Here is a 24,921-nt window from a genome sequence, read left to right on the forward strand (position 1 = left end):
GCAAAAACAAAATATGAATTGGTTTGCAACAGTACTTAGAGTAGTGATTTGCTTTATTATACTAACGGATCTGACCGAGTTTTCTGTTGAAGTTTTGTGTGGATGAAGTGTTCGATGATCGAGAAGGTCTCGATGTGAGAAGAAGAAAGAGAGGCAAGAGCTCAAGCTTGGGGATGCCTGAGGCACCCCAAGTAAATATTCAAGGAGACTCAAGCGCCTAAGCTTGGGGATGCCCCGGAAGGCATCCCCTCTTTCTTCAACAAGTATCGGTATATTTTCGGATTCGTTTCGTTCATGCGATATGTGCAATCTTGGAGCGTCTTTTGCATTTAGTTTTCACTTTTCTTTTATGCACCATGCTGGTATGAGATAGTCCTTGGTTGATTTATAGAATGCTCTATGCACTTCACTTATATCTTTTGAGTATGGCTTTATAGAATGCTTCATGTGCTTCACTTATATCATTTGAAATTTGGATTGCCTGTTTCTCCTTACATAGAAAACCGCCATTTGTAGAATGCTCTTTTGCTTAACTTATATTTGTTAGAGCATGGGCATATCTTTTGTAGAAAGAATTAAACTCTCTTGCTTCACTTATATCTGTTTAGAGAGATGACATGAATTGCTCATTCACGTGGTTAGTCATAAAATCCTACATAAAACTTGTAGATCACTGAATATGATATGTTTGATTCCTTGCAATAGTTTTGTGATATAAAGATGGTGATATTAGAGTCATGCTAGTGGGTAGTTGTGGATTAGTAGAAATACTTGTGTTGATGTTTGTGAATCCCATAGCATGCACGTATGGTGAACCGTTATGTGATGAAGTCGGAGTATGATTTATTTATTGATTGTCTTCCTTATGAGTGGCGGTCGGGGACGAGCGATGGTCTTTTCCTACCAATCTATCCCCCTAGGAGCATGCACGTAGTACTTTGTTTAGATGACTAATAGATTTTTGCAATAAGTATGTGAGTTCTTTATGACTAATGTTGAGTCCATGGATTATACACACTCTCACCCTTCCATCATTGCTAGCCTCTCTAGTATCGGGCAACTTTCGTTGGTACCTTAAACCCACCATATACCTTCCTCAAAACAGCCACCATACCTACCTATCATTGCATTTCCATAGCCATTCCGAGATATATTGCCATGCAACTTCCATCATCATCATATACATGACTTGAGCATTCATTGTCATATTGCTTTGCATGATCGTAAGATAGCTAGCATGATGTTTTCATGGCTTGTCCATTTTTTGATGTCATTGCTACGCTAGATCATTGCACATCCCGATACACCGCCGGAGGCATTCATATAGAATCATATCTTTGTTCTATTATCGAGTTGTAATATCGAGTTGTAAGTAAATGAAAGTGTGATGATCATCATTATTAGAGCATTGCCCCAGTGAGGAAAGGATGATGGAGAATATGATTCCCCCACAAGTCGGGATGAGACTCCGGACGAAAAAAAAGAGAGAAAGGCCAAAAAAAGAGAAGGCCCCAAAAAATAAAAAATAAAAAATGAGAGAAAAAGAGAGAAGGGGCAATGTTTACTATCATTTTACCACACTTGTGCTTCAAAGTAGCACCATGTTCTCCATATAGAGAGTCTATTGAGTCATCATTTTCATATACTAGTGGGAATTTTCATTATAGAACTTGGCTTGTATATTCCGATGATGGGCTTCCTCAAACGCCTGAGGTCTTCATGAGCAAGCAAGTTGGATGCACACCCACTTAGTTTCAGTTCGAGCTTTCATACACTTATAGCTCTAGTGCATCCGTTGCATGGCAATCCCTACTCACTCACATTGATATCTATTGATGGACATCTCCATAGCCCGCTCATACGCCTAGTTGATGTGAGACTATCTTCTCCTTTTTGTCTTCTCCACAACCACCATTCTATCCCACCTATAATGCTATGTCCATGGCTCACGCTCATGTATTGCGTGAAAGTTGAAAAGGTTTGAGAAACGTCAAAAGTATGAAACAATTGCTTGGCTTGTCATCGGGGTTGTGCATGATGTGAATATTTTGTGTGGTGAAGATGAAGCATAGCCAGACTATATGATTTTGTAGGGATAACTTATTTTGTAGGAATATTTTGTATGGTCTAGAGCATCCAAGAGGAAATTGTGGATCGCCGGGTGACCAAGTTTGTGAAGGTTTTGGAAGTCACTTGAAGACTTACCATGAGTGATTGGGCGAGGTCTGTGTGACCTTAGCTCAAGGGGAATACGGTGAGGACTAAGTGTCCTGAACTGTGTGTTCAGGACTGGGTGTCCGGGACTGTGTGTCCTCGGATTTGAATACCTAGCCGCCCTAACCAGACGTACAACTGTCACAGCAATTGGAACTGGTCTACCAAATCATTGTCTTCACCAAGCTTATTGATTCTATTTCCTCAACCCTTTCATTTCCTCATTACTATGTTGTGTGTTTGTTCATATTTGTTTGAAGGCTTTGACTGAAGACTTTCTCAATTTCCTCAGTTTAATTTCTTCAGTCTATTTGTCTTCATCCTGTTTTATCCCGTGCTTACGCTTTCTGTACTCTGTGTCTTGTTTTAAATTCATCATGATGTCCATGCTTATGTTATGTCATGTCTGCATCTGAGTACTTATTCCGCTACAAGTAGTTCTTCGCTCAAAATTTTCCTCACCCTGAAATTCCTCAGTGAAGAATTTATAAAAATCGCCTATTCACCCCCCCTCTAGTCGACTTAACACACTTTCAAAGGCGCAATATGCCGCCCTCATGGCGCTTGGGGGGGGGGGGAAGAAAGCCATGGAGGAGGTTGGGGAGGGCGAGAAGCCACGACCGCGGTGGAAGACCAACTCCAAGAAGGAGGACAAGCGGGATGCGGCGTCCAACGCCTTGATCGTTACCGTGGAGGGCATGATGACCAAGAAAGACTCAAGGAAGGAGAAGCGCCGACAAGACAAGGAAGAGCAAATGAACGCCTTCATGGAGATTCAAAGGAGGAGGCTCGAGATGGAGGCGGAGAAGCAAGCGAGGATGCTTGAGATGGAGGCAGAGAAGCAAGTGAGGATGCTCGAGATCGAGGCCGCCAATGCCAAGACCAAGGCGAAAGAAGTAGCTCTCGCTAGCATGATGATGGAGGTGGAGATCATGAAGGTGGACCTCAACACCGTGTCACCGAGGAAGAGGCCATGGTTCGAGAAGATGCAGACCAACATGCTCAAGTTCGATGGCGAGTGATCTATGGCGGCAGGCGCCATCCTTTTGTGTATGTCAGCAAGTGTGCTTGCATGACCACACCCGAGATGGCGTGGTCGAACTCCCGACCTTTTTTTGTGTGCTAGCATGTGTGCCGGCCGCTGGCAAGCGCACCAACAAGACTGTGTGATGGCCTTTTTAGAGGCTGACATTGTATGCCGGCCGCTGGCACGGTGTCGGTATGAACTTTGGGCGGCGGCATGCCCGCTGCCATGATCTATGACCGTGGACCTTTTAAATTTGCACGCAGACATGAAATTGGTTGCTTGCGTTGTGCACGGGCGAACAAAAAGAAAAAAAATGAACGGACACCGAATAGGCGACTGACCCAAACGGACAAAAAACAGACAAAATCGTCGCCCGTTCGGGTCGGCGCATTAGAGTTGCTCTAATATAAGAGCGTTTAGATCACTATTCTAATTATCTAAACGTTGAGAGTACAGTGCAAAAAAGTGATTTCTTTTAGACGTAAAAAAAGGTGATTTGTTTGGTAAATGCACACATGTATACTATGTATGTCAAATTTTCACGTCATTTTACTTTCATACGTGACGTACAAAGAAAAGACAAATATGTATTTTTAAATGGGCGTCTTCTTTTTTTGTTTTTAGGCCTGATTTTTTTTGGAGACGTTCCCGTCAACGACGAGGTGCCTACGGTGACTTCGTAAATTTCAAGATGATATGCCGGCTCAGTCTTTCGAAGATGCTCATAAGGATAGGGTGTGCGTGTGTGCGTTCATAGGGGTGAGTGTATGTGCGTGTATATGAGTGCTTGTGTGTGTAGTGATGTTAAAAAAAAGCTTACAAATTACTTTTTTTCAAAACAAAAATTCATGAATCCGTAGTGAACACATGCAAGTTTCCATATAATTATTGTTGTTTTTAAAACTTCTAAATATGTTTTTTTATTTTTTTAAATAAAGGGCACCATGGTGCCCGTGCACCATACTTCACGCTCCACGAAAGACACTCTACTTGCTGTAAAAAGAAGATAGGATGAAATACAATCTCCTTGATGGATGCCTCTTTTCCCTATTGAACATGATCAAAAAAGATAATGAGCTAATCGCGTCCATAGCAACCGAAATGCAATGCATGTTAAAACCAATTTTTTCACTGTCTTTTGTAGATACGACCATTTCACCTGGTCGTGTGTTTTCATCATATCCACTGTTAGCACACACTGCACGTGGGCTCTTGGCTTGCTCCTTCTCATAAAATCAAGTCACACATATACCACCATAAAATTATTTGTTAGAAGACATTTCGGAACAAAGGTCGTCCGCCACTCTGAAATGACTTCAAGCAAAATGATTTCGAAATGGTTTGCGATAACCTTGGAAGCAATCTTATATGTGACATTACATAAACTTATGTGGCAAGACTCGGAGAGAACAGTAGGATGATCCCTTCGGGATTAAGACCATAATGGTGTTTTTGATTGTACCAATGCTCTCGATGCCCTTGACGACACCCATAATTGCACTAGTCACATCGGAAACGAAAATATGAAAGTAATGCTAGAAAAAATGTGTCGGAAAGCCACCAGATATGGGAGAGAGGGATTGCAGCACCCGAGCTCCATTCCTCCATGTATTTAAACATTTTGAAATTTGTGTTTTTGAAGTTTCAAAAAAATGTGAAATTTTTCCGGGGATACATATACACATTTCGAATACCCATGGCAAGTTTCGGTAGAAATCTCGTTTTGTTTTGGGCTATAGAAAAAAAAACAAAATTCTAACAGTATATAGCAAAAAATGGATGCTATTTATGTCAGAAATTTCTCTTTTTAGGCATGTGTGTATGTATTCACGTATTTGGTTTAAGATTTTTTTAGCAACGGAGGTGTGTTTTTCAAAATTTTCAAATACCATGTGCAATGGAGCCGTAGCTGCAGGCCCTTTTTGTCAGATATGGGGTCTTCATCGAAAACATTTGAAAAAGTTCACTTATTAACCTCGTCTTGTACTATTCATCTTACAAAGGTCGTGGCGAACCAACCTGTGGTTGAGATAGTTAGGTGGACAGTGGTATCCCCAACCCACCAGGGTTCAAATCCTGGTGCTCGCATTATTTCTGGATTTATTTCAGGATTTCCGGCGATGCGCTTTCAGTGGGAGGAGACGTTCCCGTCGACGACGAGGCGCCTACGGTGACTTCGTAAATCTCAAGATGACATGCCGGCTCAGTCTCTCGAAGGTGCTCATAGGGGTAGGGTGTGCGTGTGTGCATTCATAAGAATGAGTGTATGCGCGTGTATATGAACGCTTATGTCTATACTAATGCTTAAAAAAAATCTTACAAAGGTCGTGCGTGTCGTGCCTGGCCTTAAGACCTGACTTTCAGGATCTTGTTCCATGGCGAGGCAAACACGGGCCGGGCCTTTTGATCGCGTGCCGTGCCAAAAATCCGTGCCCACGGGCGGCCCGCGCGATACGGCCCATAAGGCCAGGTTTGCTTTGAGACAGGCTGAGAGATACGCGTGATCCGGTGGCCGTTCCTTGGAACTGGATGCACGCACGAGCTGGTGCAAAACGCCTGCACCCACCTCCGCATCGCGCGAGCAGCTTCACGCTAGGGAGGGAGGGGTCGCGATTCCCCACCTGGTTCCACTTCCGCTCCTCGGCCGCAGCCACAGTAGAGAGACCACCGCCTCCGCAGCCATGGCCGCCGCCGCCGCCGCCGTCGCCGAGCCCAAGACCAAGTACGATCGCCAGCTCAGGTAACGCGTCGGCCCTCTTCCTCCCTCCCTCCCTCCAGCACACCCTCGGTCACATCTCCGCGTGACTGGCGCGTAGATTCCGAGCGCTCGCCGTCGATTCGAGGGGTTTAGGGTTCTGCCGCGGATGGAATTACGCTCGGGCTCGTCGGGTTCGGGTTGGGCACGGGGCGACGTCTGATCTAGGGTTTATGCTTCCGCTGTGATTCGGCTAGCGGGTGGCCTGCTGCTAAGATTCGGACGCTGCGGGGTCTGGGCAGCTGCTGTTGTTTGGGTTTCTGAAACCGTTTTTTGGGTACTGATGACTGAGCCAGCTGCAAGTTTCCTACCCAGTTACCTGAAAAGCTGAGATGTTTAAACCCTTGGTCTGGAAATTTTGTCAAGGCTCATGAGTTTTGGTGTCTGTCACCTGTCAGCCCATCGCAGCTGTTAGTTTAACCTGCCTCCTTGTTTAATCTGGACGATTTGTCCCTTTTGATTGATCCTTTATCACATCCATAGCAATGGCGTGAGAAATTTTGTAATCGAGCTATCTATTTGGAACAAGCAATTCAGCATTATCAAAACCTGCTTATCCATGAGACCAGGATAGCAACAACATTTCCTGTTACAAATCCTTGGTGCTGATTAGTGTAAATCAAAATTATAATTCATGGCACATGCTTTACTTTATAAATTTAATATGGCCCACATTCTATTGTATGGCCTTCACCTTTCCCCCAATTATGTCTTATGCTATAGTATGATATATGTTTTATTATTATTATTATCCGCGTAAGTTACTCCCTATGAAATCTGAGGACACACATATGCACATATTGAAAGCTACATGGTGTTTCAAATGTGAATTACAGGATATGGGGTGATCAAGGACAGGCTGCACTGGAGAAGGCTAGTATATGCTTGCTTAACTGTGGCCCTACAGGAACTGAAGCGCTGAAGAACCTTGTGCTTGGAGGAATAGGGAGTGTTACTGTTGTTGATGGCTCCAAAGTCGAACAATCGGACCTGGGAAACAATTTTTTGTGTAATTCCTTAGCTATGCAGTCCTTTCTGTTCCTGAATTCGTTTCCTAAATTGATGACACTCATATTTACTGGGAGGTCTATATTTATTTTCAGTGGATGAAGGGTGCTTGGGTCAATCAAGAGCAAAATCTATATGTTCATTCCTACAAGAGCTCAATGATGCTGTGAAAGCCAAGTATGTTGAGGAGTCACCAGCAACAATGATAGATACAAATCCTTCATTCTTTTCCCAGTTCACTATTGTCCTTGCTACCCAGGTGTGTGTTTTGGTACACTCCCAAGATAAACCGCAAAATCAGCGATTAATATGCTGGTGCTTCCTATGTAGATTTTTTTTGCTGAACGAATACTTGTGATTTCTGTGAAGCCAAAAAATTGGAGTGATTAAAATCTTGGGTTGTGGGTTAGGAAGTTTGTAGGGTCAGGGCAATGCACCAGATATTCATAAGTCATAACTGAATAACCTATACAGCTTACTTTCGATTACAAATAGTTGTATCCTGGAAAGAAGTGAATCTCTTTGTATAATTAATAGTAAAGGTCAACACCTGTCATAGCATTTTTTAAGCAGGAAAACATTTGGATTGTGGTAGGTGACTACCTGAAATTCCTGTTTCATATCAGAGAACAACATGATTTGAGCCTGTGACCACATGATATTAGGCAGTGTTTTGAAGCTGCCATTTAAAAAATTGCAAGAAGTCTTTTGTTCTTTTGGGGATATATTAATTAAAGTTAGATAAATATATTTGTCCTCTCACTTTTCATCGAACATGTTTAGAAGGCAATGCTACATTTTTGTGCAACTTGATGAAATGCCCATGTCGTGTCATGGAAGCTGTTCAACCAAATGGGATCACCATAATTCAGTGTCAAATAAGACATGAAGTGACTACTTAAGGTCAACTGGCATGGGCATTTCATCTACTTATGTAAACTACTCGTAACACGGTGGTCGCACGAAAATTGTTACGAGTAAAAATGTAAGATCTCCCAACTGGTATAATTAGTTATTTTCATTTGCTACAAAATTTTATTGCACTATACATCTATTGCGGACACACACAAAAAAAACAGGCATCTGAATTACCATTAAATTAAAATTTGGTTTAATTTTCCCTTAATGATATACTAATTACTGGGTGCATAGTTTAGGGATATGGTGTGGTTCGTATACTGCCTATCTGGCCATCTTTGCAATCGATGGTTTATTGAGTAGACCGATGATTCATATTTTTGGCATGTCACCGTTAGCGCCAAACCTGTTTTACAGTTTTTATCTCCCGTACTTTGTTGAATGTAGATGCCACAAGAATTTCCAGTTTGCTGTCGAAGTCTTTTAGCCTATTTCTGGGCAAAAAACATCTATATGCAGAGTGCGCCTCTCAAATAAGGTTACTGATACCAAATTTTCACTACTGCAGCTTCCGGAGAGTTCTTTATTGAAATTAGACAGTATCTGCAGGAGCGCAAATATTGTGTTGGTTGCTGCGCGTTCATATGGTCTAACTGGGCTTGTCAGGGTCAGCATCAAGGTACTTCATATATCTATCGTAACCCCAAAAATACGTATAGTGCCTCCATATACCAAATTATCATGATGTCATTATATCACAATTGCAAGGACTGGTAATTGTAAATTCTTGCTTGTTTGATACATTGCCACCTGAGTGGCTGATCCGGTTTAGTACTTCATTATACACCAGCATCTAACCATATTTGGGTGAAGTTATGGGCCAAATCATGTTAAGAAAATTGACCATTTTTTTCTTGTAATGTATTATTAGGAGCACTGTGTTATAGAATCAAAACCGGACCACTCTTTGGATGACTTACGGTTGCACAATCCCTGGCCGGAACTCAAGCAGTAAGAGATATTCATTTCTCTATTGTTTGCAGAAAAAATTGTATGATAATTGTCTCATTCTCAAGGAAATATTTGTTGCTGATTTTCTATTGACTTGCAGATTTGCAAAGTCAATTGATATATGTGACAAAGATCCTGTTGTGCACAAGCATACTCCATACATTGTTATCCTTGTGAGGCTTGCTGAAAAATGGGCTGATGCACACGATGGGCAATTACCTTCGACCAGGCAAGAGAAAAGGGAATTTAAGGTACATGATCTTTTGGGTTTGCTGGCCGACAAATTGAACAGATTTCTCTGGTCGTTGACTAAGCTACTGTTTTTGCCAGGACCTAATTCGAGCCCATATGCTTAACGTAGATGAAGACAATTATAAAGAAGCAGTAGAATCTTCATATAAAGTTTCAGTAACTCCAGGAATCAGTAAGTTACTTCTACAATTACTTTTATGAATGTAACTTCAACACGATTCGCTGCTTACTTTTCTTCATACCATACATGAAAACTACTTGAATTAATGCGACTTCAACTCCGTGCTCAACATATTTAATGAGTGCAAGTGCAACCTATGTGGCAGCCCCAAAACTTCTTCACACTAAACTTTTACATATAGTCTGCATTCGGTTTAGTAATGGCTTCACATAGTTTACTGAGTCTTAAACATGAATAGTTTGTGGATTTATCTAGATCAGAGTTCAGCTATCTGCTTCAGCCTTTTCTTTAGGGAAAACAGTGGGGGATGCCCCCACAGCTATTATTTTTGAGAATAAGAACCTATCTGTTTCAGGCATTGCTACAGTGATCCGTGGTGGTTGATCAAAGATAACCTGCTTTGTTACAGTGTATGGTGCTGTTGCAGAGCAGCAACTGTAATATCTGAGTACCATCTGGCTATACTATAAAAATAACATTGTCACCTTATATTTCTGGTGCGAGCATCTGCTAGGTTATTCAGTCACATGCTTGTCAGTTTGAACTGTATATGAATAACAGTTCATTTTGCTGTTCTCTATCCTTTCCTTAAACAGTACCATGGCGTTGGTGTCAGCTAATATTGGTGTGCATGGTAGATTTGACAGGAAAACAATACCATTCATGTTATGTCACCTGATGGTAGCACTAAGATGTCATGAAAATAATGGCAGCCACATGCTCTGAAACGATTTATAACATGTATTGTTGAAAAAAAATCTGTCACTTACTCCTTTCACAAATATATATGCTTCATGAATTTACTTTGAAATTTGAGTAGTCCTATTTCTAGATGATGTGTTTGTTCTGTTATTTATTTGTATAGATAAAGTGCACCTGTGCAGAATTGATAGTTCTGACTCATGATGTTTTTTGCTAGGTGATGAAATCCGTCAGATAATTGATGATAGCTCCTCTGAAGTCAATTTATCTTCTTCAGATTTCTGGGTTTTAGTTGCTTCTTTGAAGGTACCTTCATTATGATTCATATCATAGTGGTTGTGATAGCCCATGATTCCTTAATATCTGAACATAGTGAGGATGAACGCTAATACATTTGCCACTGCACTGTTATGTGAAATACCATTCGCTAGATACCTTTTGATGTTGTTGACACAAATTCAGAAAGTTTCTTATGTGTGTGTGGATGGGTGCGGGGTTGCGACTTTACTCTATGATACCGATATACTTACAGCCGCATTTATGCTACAATTATTTAAAGCCAAAGGATGAAGTAGTTCTAGCTAGAAGCCTCAGCTGAAGTGGATGATAGGTGGTTCATAACTTGTTTTTTATTAGCTAAAGCCACATATGAGTTATTACTGGAGAGGCCCCATTAGAGCAATAAACCTATATGCTAGGTAGCTGTTTTAGGAAGTGAATGTATGGACTATTCAGAAACTGTCCACAACTGTTACCTGGTGAAGGCACAGGGTTCCTTTTGTACATCTTTTTGTGCAATCATTTCTTTCTTACCATGGTTTTCCATTTCTTAAGTCGCATTGCCTTCTTTCTGTTTTACAGGAATTTATTGCAAATGAGGGCAATGGTGAGCTACCTCTTGAAGGAACAATACCGGATATGACATCACTTACTGAGTAGGTTTCTTGCAACTATCATCCCTCAGGTTCAAGTTTATTGCCATAACTGTATCTTCTATTACATGAACTTTATAAAGGATCCGTTTTCTGACCAATGCAGGTATTATGTAAGCTTACAAAAGATTTACCAAGCTAAGGCTGAATCTGATTGTCTTGCCATAGAGCATCGCGTGAAGAGTATTTTGAAGCGAATTGGTAGAGACCCTGATTCTATTTCAAGGGCATGTATCAAAACGTTCTGCAAAAACACTAGAAAACTCAAAGTAAGATGTTATCTTCAGGGGCTTATATATTTGTAACTTCTTTTTCTGATCGAATATCTTATTGCATGAACCCTTGATGATTGTGGTAGATAGTTTGGTTTTATGATGGATATACCTTTCAGTGTTCTGTTATCCACTCCCGTGTTTGATGATGAATTTTAAAGTTTATTTCCATGAAATGATGTGCCAATTACTGCTCACTTATTTGTTAATCTTTTTTTAGGTGATAGGACTATTGTAGATTCTCCTCCAAAATGAGCAGATTGCACAGCACATTCAAGTCTTGTATTGGCAGTGCAACTTCTGGCTTAAATTTCTTGCTACATGTGCTAACTGTTAGCTTTTAGTTTTAAACAGTTTTGATTGTATAATAAGTACATAAATATTGTAAAAGATGACCAAAAAGTCGACCATTCTTATTGGAACCTGTTATTTATCTTGTTTCTGCCTTTCCCCATTCTTGTTCTTTTGGATCAACTATATGTGCTCCCGTTGTTGAGTGATTTCTGTTGTCTAGGTCTGTAGATACCGCAGTATGGAGGAGGAGTTCAGTTCTCCAGTCCTATCTGAAGTTAAAAAGTACTTCGCCGACGAAGACAGTTGGTCAGCATCTATTATTCTTATGTTTTCGTTCCATCTCTTCTGTTGTAACCAACACAGAAAATTATTATACATTTTTCACATTTCATGCTATTACTATTATGTATGTTCTGCAATATTGTTACTCCCTCCGTTCCCAATTGTAAGATGTTTAAACTTTTTTCTGAATCAGATGTATGTAGACACGTTTTAGTGTGTTTGTTCACTCATTTCAGTCTGTATCCAAAACATCTTATATTTCGGAACAGAGGTACTCCCTCCGTCCCAAAATTCTTGTCTTAGATTTGTCTAAATACGGATGTATCAAGTCATGTTTTAGTATTGGATACATCCGTATCTAGACAGATCTAAGACAAGAATTTTGGGACGGAGGGAGTACCCCCTCCGTTCCAAATTACCTGTCGCAGGTATGAATGTATCTAGATGTATTTTAGTTCTAGATACATCAATTTCTACGACAAGTAATTTGGAACGGAGGGAGTAGTATTTATCATATGCAGGGCATCTAGAACTAGGCAATTCTAAAATGCTTAGAATTTAGCTTTTTTTTTCAAAGGCACTTTGTGAAACTACTGTAATACAGATACTATGGTGGCCCTTCATGTGGGTATCTAGAGCAGAACATTTCCATTTGCTTGTTCCCAGTATCAGGCTACCAGCACGAGTTTCTTTCTTGTTAGAAGTAAATGTTCTTTCAGCCATCGTTGACCGTGTTACAAAATGCACTGCAAGTTTTGTGCACACATGGGTTTATGCGCTTTGAATATTGTGTGCGACTATGTTGGAGCTGTTAGCCTCTGGTTTATTTGCATTCCTCTTTTATGTTCTAAATTTATTGGCTTCTCAAATGACAAGCGATTTTATTGATGCAGCTTCGCAATGAACTTCTATGTTCTGCTACGGGCTGTTGACAGGCTTGCTGCCAACTACAGTAGATTACCTGGAATATTCGACAGGTACATGACAAGAATGTGCATTCACTTGTGGCGATAATTGTGATATCATGCTTTTAATGTTTTTATAATACTGATTAAGCACTGGATTCACTAGTGAGATTGGTGAGGATGTTCCTAGGCTGAAGGAGGCTGCTGTCTCGGTGCTAAGTGACATGGGTTTGAAGGGATCATCCTTGTCCGAAGACCTGATTGCTGAAGTGTGCCGGTTTGCGGGTGCAGAGATTCACCCTGTCGCTGCCTTCATAGGCGGAGTGGCCTCCCAGGAAGTTATCAAGGTATGCTCCTCTCTTCACCGACCTTATCGAGCTAGCTATAACCAGGAGGATTATGTTGTTGTCTCTTACTAACAAGTTGTTTCGCCCCTTGTCCAGCTGGTGACCAAGCAGTTTGTGCCGCTGAATGGAACATTCATATTCAACGGAATCGACCTCAAGTCTCAAGTTCTGGCCTTATGACATGGCTTGGTTATCTTGTAGAGTGCTCTGGAACGGTCATCCAATTGGGTAGTAAACCTAGCTAGATTCTGCGTCACGGCCTCGGTGCATGCAATGAAAATCATTCTGTCCATTTATGTACCTTGGTACTGAGGTAGTGTAATTCGCACAGCGGCTGCAGATCAGCTCTATATGAATTCATGGGGCCCCTTCCCCCCTCTTTTGCCGTTGATACTTGTTGGCAGTGGAATGTGGGATGCTTAGTTCCTACTGGCAACTATAAATCATCTTGGCTAAGAAAATCTTTGCTTAATGACCAAGCTCAAATTCGATCATTTGTGTTGAAATATCTTTATACCCAACAGACTAAAAATGGTCTTAACTAATAATAAATAAAGGTTATAAAGGATGGGTACGAAACCTTGACTCTTCTTGATGTATCTGGCCCCCAAAAGTAGAAACCTATATTTGGGGGTTACAGCATTCATTACCGGCTGAGAGCATTACTAGTAGAACCCTCAAACCCAACCCTTATAACAGAATATTCCCCATGAACGACGTTGTCGTTGCGCGCGGGAGGTCGACGGGGCGGCCGCCGGCGACGGGGGCGACTAGCAGCGGCGGTCGCTGGCGTGGGCGCGGGAGTTGGGAGGATTTTTTCCTCCCGCGCGATTATAACTGCCAAATGAGAGTTGGGGTAGGTTTTGCTCCCCAACCCTTACTTTTGAGAATTGGGAGAGGGTTTGAGGATTGGACCTTTAAAAAAATTTAAGGGTTTGAGGATTAAGGGGTTCTAGTCTACGGCTTTTTTTCGACGAAAACTGTAAAAAAAACAGTTATTTTTAGGGGTTTGAGCGTTCGAGGGCTCTAATGCTCTGAGAATGGTATGATCGGAGTACCTGCTGACGATAAAATGCAGCTTCAGATAGAGGAATTGTAGGCAATAGTTGTGGATCCGGAACTTCCAGAGCAAGCTCTTCTTGTGGATTCTGGCCGTCTTGAAAATCTTGATCCATCTTGCACATCATTGGTGCTGGATGTGTATGTCATCGTGGTGGTTACGTGCCTGACCGACGGTGTGGCTGGTTGGTGTTGTGACTCGTGTGACAACGATGTGCAAGAAGAGTGGGGTGGGGTCGTGGCATATCATTCGTCGTCGACTGTTTGTTTTGTCTCGGCATGACGTGGTGGCAACTGGCAACAATGCCATGCAATGACCAGGTCGGGCTATGTTGGTGCAAGGGGCGCTTCTTTCTCCTACAAGGCTTGATACTCCTACAAGGCTTGTTACTGAAGTCGGAGCTGCCTAGTCCTCGACGCGGCTGGTGGATTTCTTGGCATATGCCGGCAGGTTTCTTATGCAACATTTGTTTTGAGGCTCTTTGGTTGTCCATGGTGAAGTCGGAGTTGCTTGTTGGAGGAGAAGTGATGATGATGACAGAGGCTCTTGGTTGGTTGTCCATGGTGAAGTCGGAGTTGCTTATTGAAGAAGTGATCACAATGACATATCATAGACAATCTCAACGGCGTTTCTCTCTTTGGCGGTGTGCGTGGATCTTGTGGGTAGCCAGGTAGACCGGGGTGCCTTGTTTTGTGGGAGTGTTGTAATGGTTTTCGTCCAGACTTCCGCATATTAACCAAGCAATTCTCTTCACCCTTTTTAACAAATCAAGTCCTAGGGGCTGACTTCAATATTCTTTTAACTGTGGGCTTAACTTAGTCATCTGTGGGTCGGCAGCAACTTGTGCATCTCAGAATTTCTAGGCCAGTTTGCTCTCTGGTACTTGTTGTATTGTCATTGTGCAACTTCTTCTACAGTCTGAAGTGCATTCTAACTTCTTTTGGGTGCTTCACAGAAGTTAGAAAAAGAGAATTTCCAGGTAATTCCTTTGATGTAATATATGGCTGTTCTCCCCGGAGTATTCTACACTCAAATTAAACATAAGAATTAAGAAATTTTCTTATGTTTCCTTTCCTATTGTTTATGTACTCCCTCCGTTCCTAAATATAAGTCTTTGTAGATATTTCACTATGGACTACATACGGAGCAAAATGAGTGAAGCTACACTCTAAAATGCATCTACATACATCCGTATGTGATGCATAGTAAAATATCTACAAAGACTTATATTTAGAAATGGAGGGAGTATTTTACTTGCATGATAACTGCAAAAGGAATGCTCTTATGTTTATTTTCCTCTTATGTACACAAGTTCTCCCAAGGTAGCAAGCAGTTGAGTAATTACAAGTCATGGAACACAAGATGCCACACGATTCATAAGGATACTCATAGACAAAAACTTGTGTACATAATTCAACTAAGTCTGAGAATGTTAGCAAATTCATGTAACTCAAGCTGTGGTAACATAAGGAAAAAAACACTAACAAGAATCTACCATGCGTCTCCCCTATGTTGTGAGCAACAGATACACAAGGCCTTTCAAATATCCAATAATTTCAGATCCACCGAGCTTTGAGATTCCGAAAACCCTGTCGACGAAAGTTATTGGGACCTAGACATGACAAGCAAAGTTTACAACTATCAAAGCCAAGATACTTTAAATCCAGCCTTACACAAATGAAAATGGAACCGATTACCTCTTCGATGTGATAACCTTTCCTAGTAGCCCTGACAATCATCTCCATTTGGAATACATAGCCCTTGCTGACGCAGCAGGAGATGACATCCTCCAAAACACTTCGCTTATATAGCCTAGGAAACCGGCAAAAGTGTCAAACAATAGAAATTATAAGGGGCTTGTTCTATTCGTATAGAAATGAGACACACCTAAACGATCCAGTCAGATCAGAAGCTCCGGGCTGTAGCAACGTCTGTGCTAGAACATTCGCTCCCCTGCTAGTCACCTTACGCATAAGATTCCAACCATGGACACCACCGTTGCTAACATAACGGGTGCCAGTTACAATGTCAGCACCGGTTTCCTTTTGCTTCCTGGTCATTGATGGAACATGATTAAAAGAAAAGCTATATAGGTTCTTCTAACTCCTAATTACTTTTTTCCCATGGGCTCGGAGAGCTTAGCTACACCAAACCTCGCTGGAGTAGTTTCAGCCATTAAATCAAACAACTATCACACAAGTACATATCTATGACTTGGTTAGCCAAGATTCCATTTCTAGACCTGACAAGAGCAAACTGGTTAACTAAGACGTATTTTGCCAAAGAGAACAGACCAATCAAAACAGAACAGATTAAATGTACACAATATTTCAAAGCATACAGTAGGGCAGTGTCAGTGCCCATGTCAGCCTCTGTAAAGACCTGGGGGAAATGGCTCAGAGAAAACCTTTCGCCGAATCATATCACATCATGCTACTACCATCCCGGAACGACGACGAGAAGATCTCGAATATTCGTGTCTCGGAGGCAGCCATAAGACCAGCCTTTCAATTTCTCATCACTGCCACACAATTATAACCGGTATCTATCTAGAAACAAAGCACACGAGAACACACGTCGATAGAGGATCCAAGAAAGAAGGAGGTGCAGCAGCAGAGAATAGGCAGAGCTCCTTCCAGTTTCCTCAGTAAAACAAAATACAAAGCTGTAAATCCAATCTTTCTTTCTGGATAAATTCAAAAGCATCACTGAGTATATGATTCTGACCTGATGAAGCTTGGCAAATATTTTGGCTGTTCAGAATAGAAAAAGGAATCATCAGTAACTAAAAGGAACAGAACTATTTAAATAGTTTAACTATGCCAAATAACAGAGAGAAGAAAATGTGAAGAATCATACATGATGAGATAGATCTGCATCCATTATAACAACGAACTCCCCTGATGCATGCTTTAATCCATGCATATATGCAGTACCTAAATGTTTATAGAAGTTTGTTAACACGAACATCAAGCATAACATTCACCATATGTCGAAATGGGCAGCTAAGCTCACCAAGTCCTAGCTTCCTTGGTCTAGCTCGCAGTAGCTGGTATTAGATAAAAGATATCGAGGTAAGTCATAAATAACCGAAACCCGGACCACATATATATACATATAAACTCATACATCAGCATGTTTGTTAAATTACTTACAACACGATCTTCGCCATATAATTGCTGCAACTGCTTTACAACGTCTTGAGTGCCATCAGGGCTTCCATCATCGACAATAATGATTTCGAACTTGGAATCACTACAGTAGAAAGTTGCAGCAAGTTTAGTAAAACATATGCAACAGCCTTGCCATTTGAAATACACCAAAATTAAGCTGACGAGATAATATGAGTACACAGAAGCAACAAAACAGGTTGTAATGCTGACCGCCCAAAACTAGCCAAGGATGCACTATGATGAAGGTCATCTAGGGTATAAACGGCGCTAAGTGCTACGTAACTGAAACCAGCTGCACACACTGACAGGACCACACATACTTTGGATAACTCTGGAAAACTGCCTAGTCTTGGAGAAATAACATGAACCGGAAACTAGTTTCGAAATATCCATATGACACGGTCGCCTTGCTTGATCTATGTCCTTTGAGAGATCTTGTCACAAGATCAAGCGGACAACAGGGACTGAATTCAGCTGAGCACGGCTGACGGCACCACTAGCACTTGGCAGCTACACATGATGAGATGCGACAGCGATCATATCTCATGGCCTAAATCCAACGTAATAACTAGTTCCAAAGGCGTGTTATACATTTGCACTGTGGAAATGGAGAATTGGAGAATCCCAGAGCCATTAGCAGTCAATTGTAAACAAAGATTTCGATTGCTGTCAACGACCAAGTTTATCTGCAAACCGGAAAATCTGAGACGGCTCTAAATCTATCTGGAATTCTGGATCACGAACGCCCTCCGCCCTACAGAGATAACGATCTCAACTAGTACCTACCGGGAGAAGTAGAAGAGGATGAGCATGGGCAAGCAAAACAGGTGGGTAAAGGCAGGGGGTTACGGGAGGTGCTTGAAGATGAGGTAGACGATGAGTGCTACGTTGAGGCGCTCGTTGTAGGTGGGAACGATGATGCTGTACTCCGGCCTGCCGCCGCCCGCCTCCGCTCCAGTCTCCATCGAGCAGAGCAGCGCGGCAGATCTCCCTCCCACCCTGGATTCGGGCCGCGGCTGCTGGTTGTCGCCTTCGCAGACAGGGGAGAGCTCGGGTCGAGCGGGCGGCGGCGCGGGGCGGAGAAGGCGGGTCGGGATCGCGCGGTGGAGGAAGTGCAGGGAGGAAGGCGGAGGACGACCGGCGGGCGCCTGGCGGGAGAGTGGAGGTCCGGCGGCAGAGGAGCAGTCTTTTTTTTAGGGGTCGGCAGAGGAGCAGTCGAGCGGGCTAGCGAAACAGCACACCCAAACCTGACCAATTGGGCCGGCACGGCCTGGCACACGCGTAAACATGGCAGGCACGGCACGGCCCGCCTAGTCATGTTTATAAGTGAGCGGGCCCGTGCCCTCAGGGCCATTATGGCCCAAATACTTCGATTTTTTATAGGAAAAACTGAAAAATGCAGAAAAAGGAATAAAAAAGAGGCAAAGTGTCATGTGGTATAAATTTTGAGCTTTACTAGTGACTGCCTCATTAAAACATTCAATCCTTTAAAAGACAAAAAAAGAGTACAAAGCCACGCTCTAGGTTACAAGAGAAAAGAAAATTACAAAAGGATAAGAATACTACAAAAGAAAATGAAAAAATCTCCCTTTTCCTCTTCGTGAATGGCAATGTTTTTCTAGTTCTTTGTTTTTTTTGTAATGTGTTGGGCTCTTCTTCTGGCTAGTTCCCATCTTTCATAGTCATTAGTGTTCTCATTAAAGTCTTCCTCGTCCTCTTCATTGAAGCTCACATTGTCATTGTTGGGGTGTTCCGCTAACTCCCTACCACCCGCAAGCACAAGTGTTGATGCTCCTATTGAAGAGTTTGGGGCACATGAGGAAGAACCAAATATATTACTCTACACTCCTTTCTTTTTTCCTACAGTTGGTGCTGATGGAGGTCATTGCATGCGAACTCTCACATACTTTGGTTTGTATTTATCACAAGTTCCAGAAATCTTATCACGAACATCAATGAAATAAGCAGAATATTCTACATTTTGGACACAACTAGTTGAAGGAAATATGCCCTAGAGGCAATAATAAAGTTATTATTTATTTCCTTATAATCATGATAAATGTTTATTATTCATGCTAGAATTGTATTAACCGGAAACATAATACATGTGTGAATACATAGACAAACAAAGTGTCACTAGTATGCCTCTACTTGACTAGCTCGTTAATCAAAGATGGTTATGTTTCCTGACCATGAACAATGAGTTGTTATTTGATTAACGAGGTCACATCATTAGTTGAATGATCTGATTGACATGACCCATTCCATTAGCTTAGCACCCGATCGTTTAGTATGTTGCTATTGCTTTCTTCATGACTTATACATGTTCCTATGACTATGAGATTATGCAACTCCCGTTTACCGGAGGAACATTTTGGGTGCTACCAAACGTCACAACGTAACTGGGTGATTATAAAGGAGCATTACAGGTGTCTCCAAAGGTAGATGTTGGGTTGGCGTATTTCGAGATTAGGATTTGTCACTCCGATTGTCGGAGAGGTATCTCTGGGCCCTCTCGGTAATACACATCACATAAGCCTTTGCAAGCATTACAACTAATATGTTAGTTGTGAGATGATGTATTACGGAACGAGTAAAGAGACTTGCCGGTAACGAGATTGAACTAGGTATTGGATACCGACGATCGAATCTCGGGCAAGTAACATACCGATGACAAAGGGAACAACGTATGTTGTTATGCGGTCTGACCGATAAAGATCTTCGTAGAATATGTAGGAGCCAATATGGGCATCCAGGTCCCGCTATTGGTTATTGACCGGAGACGTGTCTCGGTCATGTCTACATTGTTCTCGAACCCGTAGGGTCCGCACGCTTAAGGTTACGATGACAGTTACATTATGAGTTTATGCATTTTGATGTACCAAAGGTTGTTTGGAGTCCCGGATGTGATCACGGACATGACGAGGAGTCTCGAAATGGTCGAGACGTAAAGATTGATATATTGGAAGCCTATGTTTGGACATCGGAAGTGTTCCGGGTGAAATCGGGATTTTACCGGGTTACCGGGAGGTTACCGGAACCCCCCCGGGAGCCATATGGGCCTTCATGGGCCTTAGTGGAAAGGAGAAAGGGGCAGCCCAAGGTGGCTGCGCCACTTCCCCCTCCCCTAGTCCTATTAGGACTAGGAGAAGGTGGCCGGCCCCCCTCTCTCTCTTTCCCCCCCTTGGGGAATCCTAGTTGGAATAGGATTGGGGGGGGGGGGGAGTCCTACTCCCGAAAGGAGTAGGACTCCTCCTGCGCCCTCTCCCTGGCCGGCGCCCCCCTCCCCCCTTGGCTCCTTTATATACTGAGGTAGAGGCACCCTAGAACACACAAGTTGATCCACGTGATCTATTCCTTAGCCGTGTGCGGTGCCTCCTGCCACCATATTCCTCGATAATACTATAGCGGAGTTTAGGCGAAGCCCTGCTGCTATAGTACATCAAGATCGTCACCACGCCGTCGTGCTGACGGAACTCTTCCCCGACACTTTGCTGGATCGGAGTCCGGGGATCGTCATCGAGCTGAACGTGTGCTCCAACTCGGAGGTGCCGTAGTTTCGGTGCTTGATCGGTTGGATCGTGAAGACGTACGACTACTTCCTCTATGTCGTGTCATCGCTTCCGCAGTCGGTCTGCGTTGGGTACGTAGACAACACTCTCCCCCTCGTTGCTATGCATCACATGATCTTGCGTGTGCGTAGGAAATTTTTTGAAATTACTACGAAACCCAACACTAGTGTAGTGAGTGCATTAGCAAACCCATCAAGTTTAGCCCTAGGATCCATTTATCTCTCTACAAGTCCATTGGTGCTCACTTGCAGACCAGGCATACAATAACAAACTTTCATTATTCCCTTCTTCTCATAACTTGTCTCCTCTATGATATCATCATTAGATGAAGGTGACCAACTGAACTTGTCAATGTGATCAAACCAAATACTCTATCCGAAATAATATTTCTAACTTCGAGCATGGCCCATGTAAAATCCCCCATGAAATATCTAAACCGAGAAATATGGGCTTTCTAATCTGCACAGTAAACATGGACTCCACCAGTACAACATCCGTACATACATGCTCTCATCTACTGAAGAAAAAAGGCCCAAAAATTAAACCATACAGAAACCACCAGTCTAAACCCTAGGGCAGAACCTATTTTTGCCATGTTATAGTTGGAACTAGGAAAAATACACCAATGCTACACCAAATATCAACAAACTAACATGATTTGGAGATTAAAACCTCAAAATTTTATCCCCTCCCCAAAACCCCGATCCAAACAATAGCATCGAGCCCCGATTTCGCCCCGGTACATGCTCAAACTACAAAAGTGGCAGAAATGCAACATGAAATATCTAAGATAGAACATGATTTGGAGCATAACAGGAAGGATTGTTGAGCACTTACCATATTGGGGCGGTGGTGCATGCTCCGTGCGACGAACATGAGTCATCGCAAACCAAATCTGTCGTGAACATGCCTTCTCTCGCGAATAACCTCTCCCCAAGCCTTCTTCCAGGCGGGAAATCATGTCACCGATCACCACGGCCTGTGGCGGTTGATCAGCTTCTCCACCGCCTCCTGACTCATCCTCTCCTCATCCCGAGTGCACCGATTAGGCACAAATGAGAGACAGATAGAGCTGGAGAAATTCGTGCAAAATGTAAGGGCGGGCCGACATCACATTTTCAAAAACACCCCCGCTTTTGCCATGTTGTCGGTCAGTCAGTCAGACCATACACCACATCAACGGAATACATAGGCAAAGTGTACTGATGACCATCTCTGTTCACTAGTGTAATGTTCATGACTGTACTCCGGGTATTCCTGAGTAGTGACCGAACTGAATTTTGAGGATGAGCCCAGTGACTGCAGGTGAATTCACCGATGTGTATGCCATGACCTATTTGGGGGTAACGACAACTTTGTTCATGACGGAAGGATGGAATCCTCCAAACAAGGAAGTTTTACACTTCCCAACTCCAAACGACTTTTTCTATGAACTGATTATTCGTATAAAAAATAAGTAAAACTGATTTCGCGAAGAAAAAAAATGGCTAAAAACTTGTGTGCTCTAAATCCATTAAAAAAAACCAAAAAGGAGGATAACCCCCGGTCTCCCTAGCCGACAACAAGACCCTCTCTCTGTTTTTCATAGATTCCGAGATCAACGCCGCGCTTAAGGCTATGAAGCTTCGAGCCCCGGGTGCAATGGGAGAGAAAAAAAAGAAAGAAACAGAGTGGCATCAGTGCAAGAAAGGACAGAAAGTGGAGACCGACATAATCCGACACTCAATCTGCTCCTGGGATGCATGGGCCCTGCATCTGCATGCCATTCTGATCTGCCAATAGGATCACCAGTGCATCTCATCATTCGTGTCACATCTCTACGAATTCACAGCCGCACAGAGTACAAGATAGCAACGCATCACGCGCGCGCGCAAATTAAAAAAAAAAGCAGGGGACATGGAAATTCCCAAGTCAAACGGGGTAGGCGCCGCTGCATATTGTATCATCAGCTATCTCCTGGTTTCCGGTCTTCGCCCGCTGGGTTTCTTATTCGATCTGGTGACAATCAAGAAAGCTCCATCCACGAACCACTCGCCCCACTGCTAGACATGGATCCCGCCGCCGGCGAGAAGCCGCACGCCGTGTGCCTGCCGTTCCCGGCGCAGGGGCACATCACGCCGATGATGAAGCTGGCCAAGGTCCTCCACTGCAGGGGCTTCCACGTCACCTTCGTCAGCACCGAGTACAACCACCGCCGCCTCGTCCGCTCCCGCGGCCCGAGCGCCGCCGCGGGCCTCCCCGGCTTCGTCTTCGCCACCATCCCCGACGGCCTGCCCTCGTCGGACGCCGACGCCACGCAGGACCCGGCGTCGCTCTCCTACTCCACCATGATCACCTGCCTCCCCCACTTCAAGAACCTGCTCGCTGGCCTCAACGGCAGCGCGTCCGGGGTGCCGCCGGTCACGTGCGTCGTGGCGGACGGCCTCATGAGCTTCGCCGTGGACGCCGCGAGGGAGCTCGGCGTGCCGTGCGCGCTCTTTTGGACGGCCAGCGCCTGCGGCTACATGGGCTACCGCAACTTCCGCCCTCTCATCGACCGGGGCATCATTCCCCTCAAAGGCTAGCTATGAGTTCCTCATCTTCTTCCTTCAAAATTTTGACTTTGCCTAAATCTTCTTCAGTATCTCAACAACGAATTGATTTTGCGTGGAGACCGTACAGACGAAGAGCAGCTGACCAACGGGTTCATGGACATGGCGGTGGACTGGGCGCCCGGGCTGAGCAAGCACATGCGGCTCAAGGACTTCCCGACCTTCCTCCGCACGACGGACCGCGACGACACCCTGCTGACCTTCCAGCTACACCAAGTGGAGCGCGCCGAGGCGGCCGACGCCGTCATCATCAACACCATGGACGAGCTCGAGCAGCCGGCGCTGGACGCCATGCGCGCCATCATACCGGCCATCTACACCATCGGCCCGCTCAACTCCCTCGCCGACCAAATCGTCCCCCGCGGGGACCCGCTGCGCACGGTGAGCTCCAGCCTCTGGAAAGAGGACGACGTCTGCCTGCAGTGGCTCGACGGCAAGAGGGCCCGCTCCGTGGTGTACGTGAACTTCGGGAGCGTGACCGTGATGAGCAGCCACGAGCTGGCGGAGTTCGCGTGGGGGCTGGCCAACAGCGGCCAGGAGTTCCTCTGGATCGTCAGGCCGGACGTCGTGAAGAGCAGCGAGGCCGCCGGCGCCGCGCTGCCCCCCGGGTTCCTGGAGGCGACCAGGGACAGGGGCCTCGTGGCAAGCTGGTGCGACCAGGAGGCGGTGCTGCGACACGACGCCGTGTGCGCGTTCCTGACGCACAGCGGGTGGAACTCGACGGTGGAGGCCCTCTGCGGCGGCGTGCCGATGCTGTGCTGGCCCTTCTTCGCGGATCAGCAGACCAACTGCCGGTACAAATGCGCCGAGTGGGGGGTGGCGATGGAGATCGGCGACAACGTGCGGCGGGAGGTGGTCCAGCGGAGGATCGAGGAGGCGGTGGGCGGGGAGAAGGGCGGGGAGATGAGGAAGAGAGCGACCGAGTGGAGGGAGGCGGCTGTCCGGTCCACGGCGAGATCGTTGACCTATCTTGATTCGCTCATCCATGGCGTGTTGCTATCTGGCAAGAATGGTTAGCTTCTCTTTTCTTTCCAGCTCGATCGACCACTGACCGCGCAAACATGATCGGGACACCAAAATTTTAGAATTTTTTATTTTTCCTAGTATCTATTTTTAATTTCACTATTCATATAAGGTGCACGGCACTCCTATGCATTTTCGGGTTTGCACGCTACTAACAAATTGGATGGATGGATGTATCGAAATGGGATTTGCTAAGGTTTTGTTCGGTTACACCCTGCCCTAAGAGGATTGGAGGGAATTTGAGGGGATTTGACTTGTAGAGGATTTAATCCACCTTAATCCCTGTCAAAATCCCTCCACAACCCTGTCAACCGAATATGGCCTAATGGTTTCCGTAGCTGTTGTAGTGAACCACATTTTCTTAACGAAAACCGGGCCGTGTGGTCCCTCTATTCAAAAGATAGATAAAGATCAGTTTTACAAGAGGTGATAATGGGATTGTTTGGAACGTCAATGTGTACT

The 24,921-nt window shown here is 44.1% G+C and overlaps 3 protein-coding genes and 1 non-coding gene across 5 annotated transcripts; 2 read left to right on the plus strand and 2 right to left on the minus strand.

The window, feature by feature from the left end:
* Positions 1-5,744: 5,744 nt before the first annotated feature.
* On the plus strand, positions 5,745-13,431 carry LOC125510095 (NEDD8-activating enzyme E1 regulatory subunit AXR1-like). 2 transcript variants are annotated; one of them, XM_048675186.1, is made up of 14 exons: positions 5,745-5,981; positions 6,833-7,005; positions 7,100-7,263; positions 8,431-8,541; positions 8,794-8,873; positions 8,974-9,124; positions 9,204-9,297; positions 10,226-10,314; positions 10,870-10,943; positions 11,047-11,209; positions 11,727-11,812; positions 12,682-12,765; positions 12,860-13,040; positions 13,137-13,431. In XM_048675186.1, the coding sequence occupies exons 1-14, from the start codon at positions 5,923-5,925 to the stop codon at positions 13,218-13,220; spliced, it is 1,593 nt and encodes a 530-aa protein (XP_048531143.1). In that variant the 5' UTR covers positions 5,745-5,922; the 3' UTR covers positions 13,221-13,431. The 2 variants fall into 2 exon arrangements, with proteins under 2 accessions (XP_048531143.1, XP_048531144.1); XM_048675187.1 differs by having other exon boundaries at positions 12,884-13,040.
* Positions 13,432-15,453: 2,022 nt separating this feature from the next.
* On the minus strand, positions 15,454-18,492 carry LOC125510096 (dolichol-phosphate mannosyltransferase subunit 1-like). The gene is made up of 8 exons (XM_048675188.1): positions 18,123-18,492; positions 17,256-17,355; positions 17,116-17,149; positions 16,960-17,036; positions 16,828-16,853; positions 15,988-16,152; positions 15,798-15,912; positions 15,454-15,712 (listed from the first exon to the last, which is right to left on the minus strand). Exons 1-8 carry the CDS (start codon positions 18,236-18,238, stop codon positions 15,608-15,610), a joined length of 738 nt encoding a protein of 245 aa, XP_048531145.1. The 5' UTR covers positions 18,239-18,492; the 3' UTR covers positions 15,454-15,607.
* Positions 16,492-16,627, minus strand: LOC125511891. The gene has a single exon (XR_007285162.1). It is a non-coding gene; the product is annotated as a small nucleolar RNA snoR113 (small nucleolar RNA).
* Positions 18,493-22,583: 4,091 nt separating the features above from the next.
* On the plus strand, positions 22,584-24,641 carry LOC125510097 (7-deoxyloganetin glucosyltransferase-like). Its single transcript, XM_048675190.1, has 2 exons — positions 22,584-23,404; positions 23,507-24,641. The coding sequence occupies exons 1-2, from the start codon at positions 22,588-22,590 to the stop codon at positions 24,451-24,453; spliced, it is 1,764 nt and encodes a 587-aa protein (XP_048531147.1). The 5' UTR covers positions 22,584-22,587; the 3' UTR covers positions 24,454-24,641.
* The last annotated feature ends 280 nt before the right edge of the window (positions 24,642-24,921 follow it).

This window comes from Triticum urartu, chromosome 5, assembly GCF_003073215.2.
Source record: "Triticum urartu cultivar G1812 chromosome 5, Tu2.1, whole genome shotgun sequence".
In the NCBI taxonomy this organism is placed as follows: domain Eukaryota; kingdom Viridiplantae; phylum Streptophyta; class Magnoliopsida; order Poales; family Poaceae; genus Triticum; species Triticum urartu.

Bases quoted from the DNA above. Each gene is read 5' to 3' on its own strand.
- LOC125510095 (XM_048675186.1), top strand. From the start codon at position 5,923: ATGGCCGCCGCCGCCGCCGCCGTCGCCGAGCCCAAGACCAAGTACGAT. The intron at 5,982-6,832 runs GTAACGCGTCGG...TGTGAATTACAG, and splicing joins AAGTACGATCGCCAGCTCAG to GATATGGGGTGATCAAGGAC. The intron at 11,813-12,681 runs GTCAGCATCTAT...TTATTGATGCAG, and splicing joins TTCGCCGACGAAGACAGTTG to CTTCGCAATGAACTTCTATG.
- LOC125510096 (XM_048675188.1), bottom strand. From the start codon at position 18,238: ATGGAGACTGGAGCGGAGGCGGGCGGCGGCAGGCCGGAGTACAGCATC. The intron at 15,913-15,987 runs GTGTGTCTCATT...CCGGTTTCCTAG, and splicing joins GATCTGACTGGATCGTTTAG to GCTATATAAGCGAAGTGTTT. The intron at 15,713-15,797 runs GTAATCGGTTCC...TGTCATGTCTAG, and splicing joins AAGGTTATCACATCGAAGAG to GTCCCAATAACTTTCGTCGA.
- LOC125510097 (XM_048675190.1), top strand. From the start codon at position 22,588: ATGGGCCCTGCATCTGCATGCCATTCTGATCTGCCAATAGGATCACCA. The intron at 23,405-23,506 runs GCTAGCTATGAG...GAGACCGTACAG, and splicing joins GGGCATCATTCCCCTCAAAG to ACGAAGAGCAGCTGACCAAC.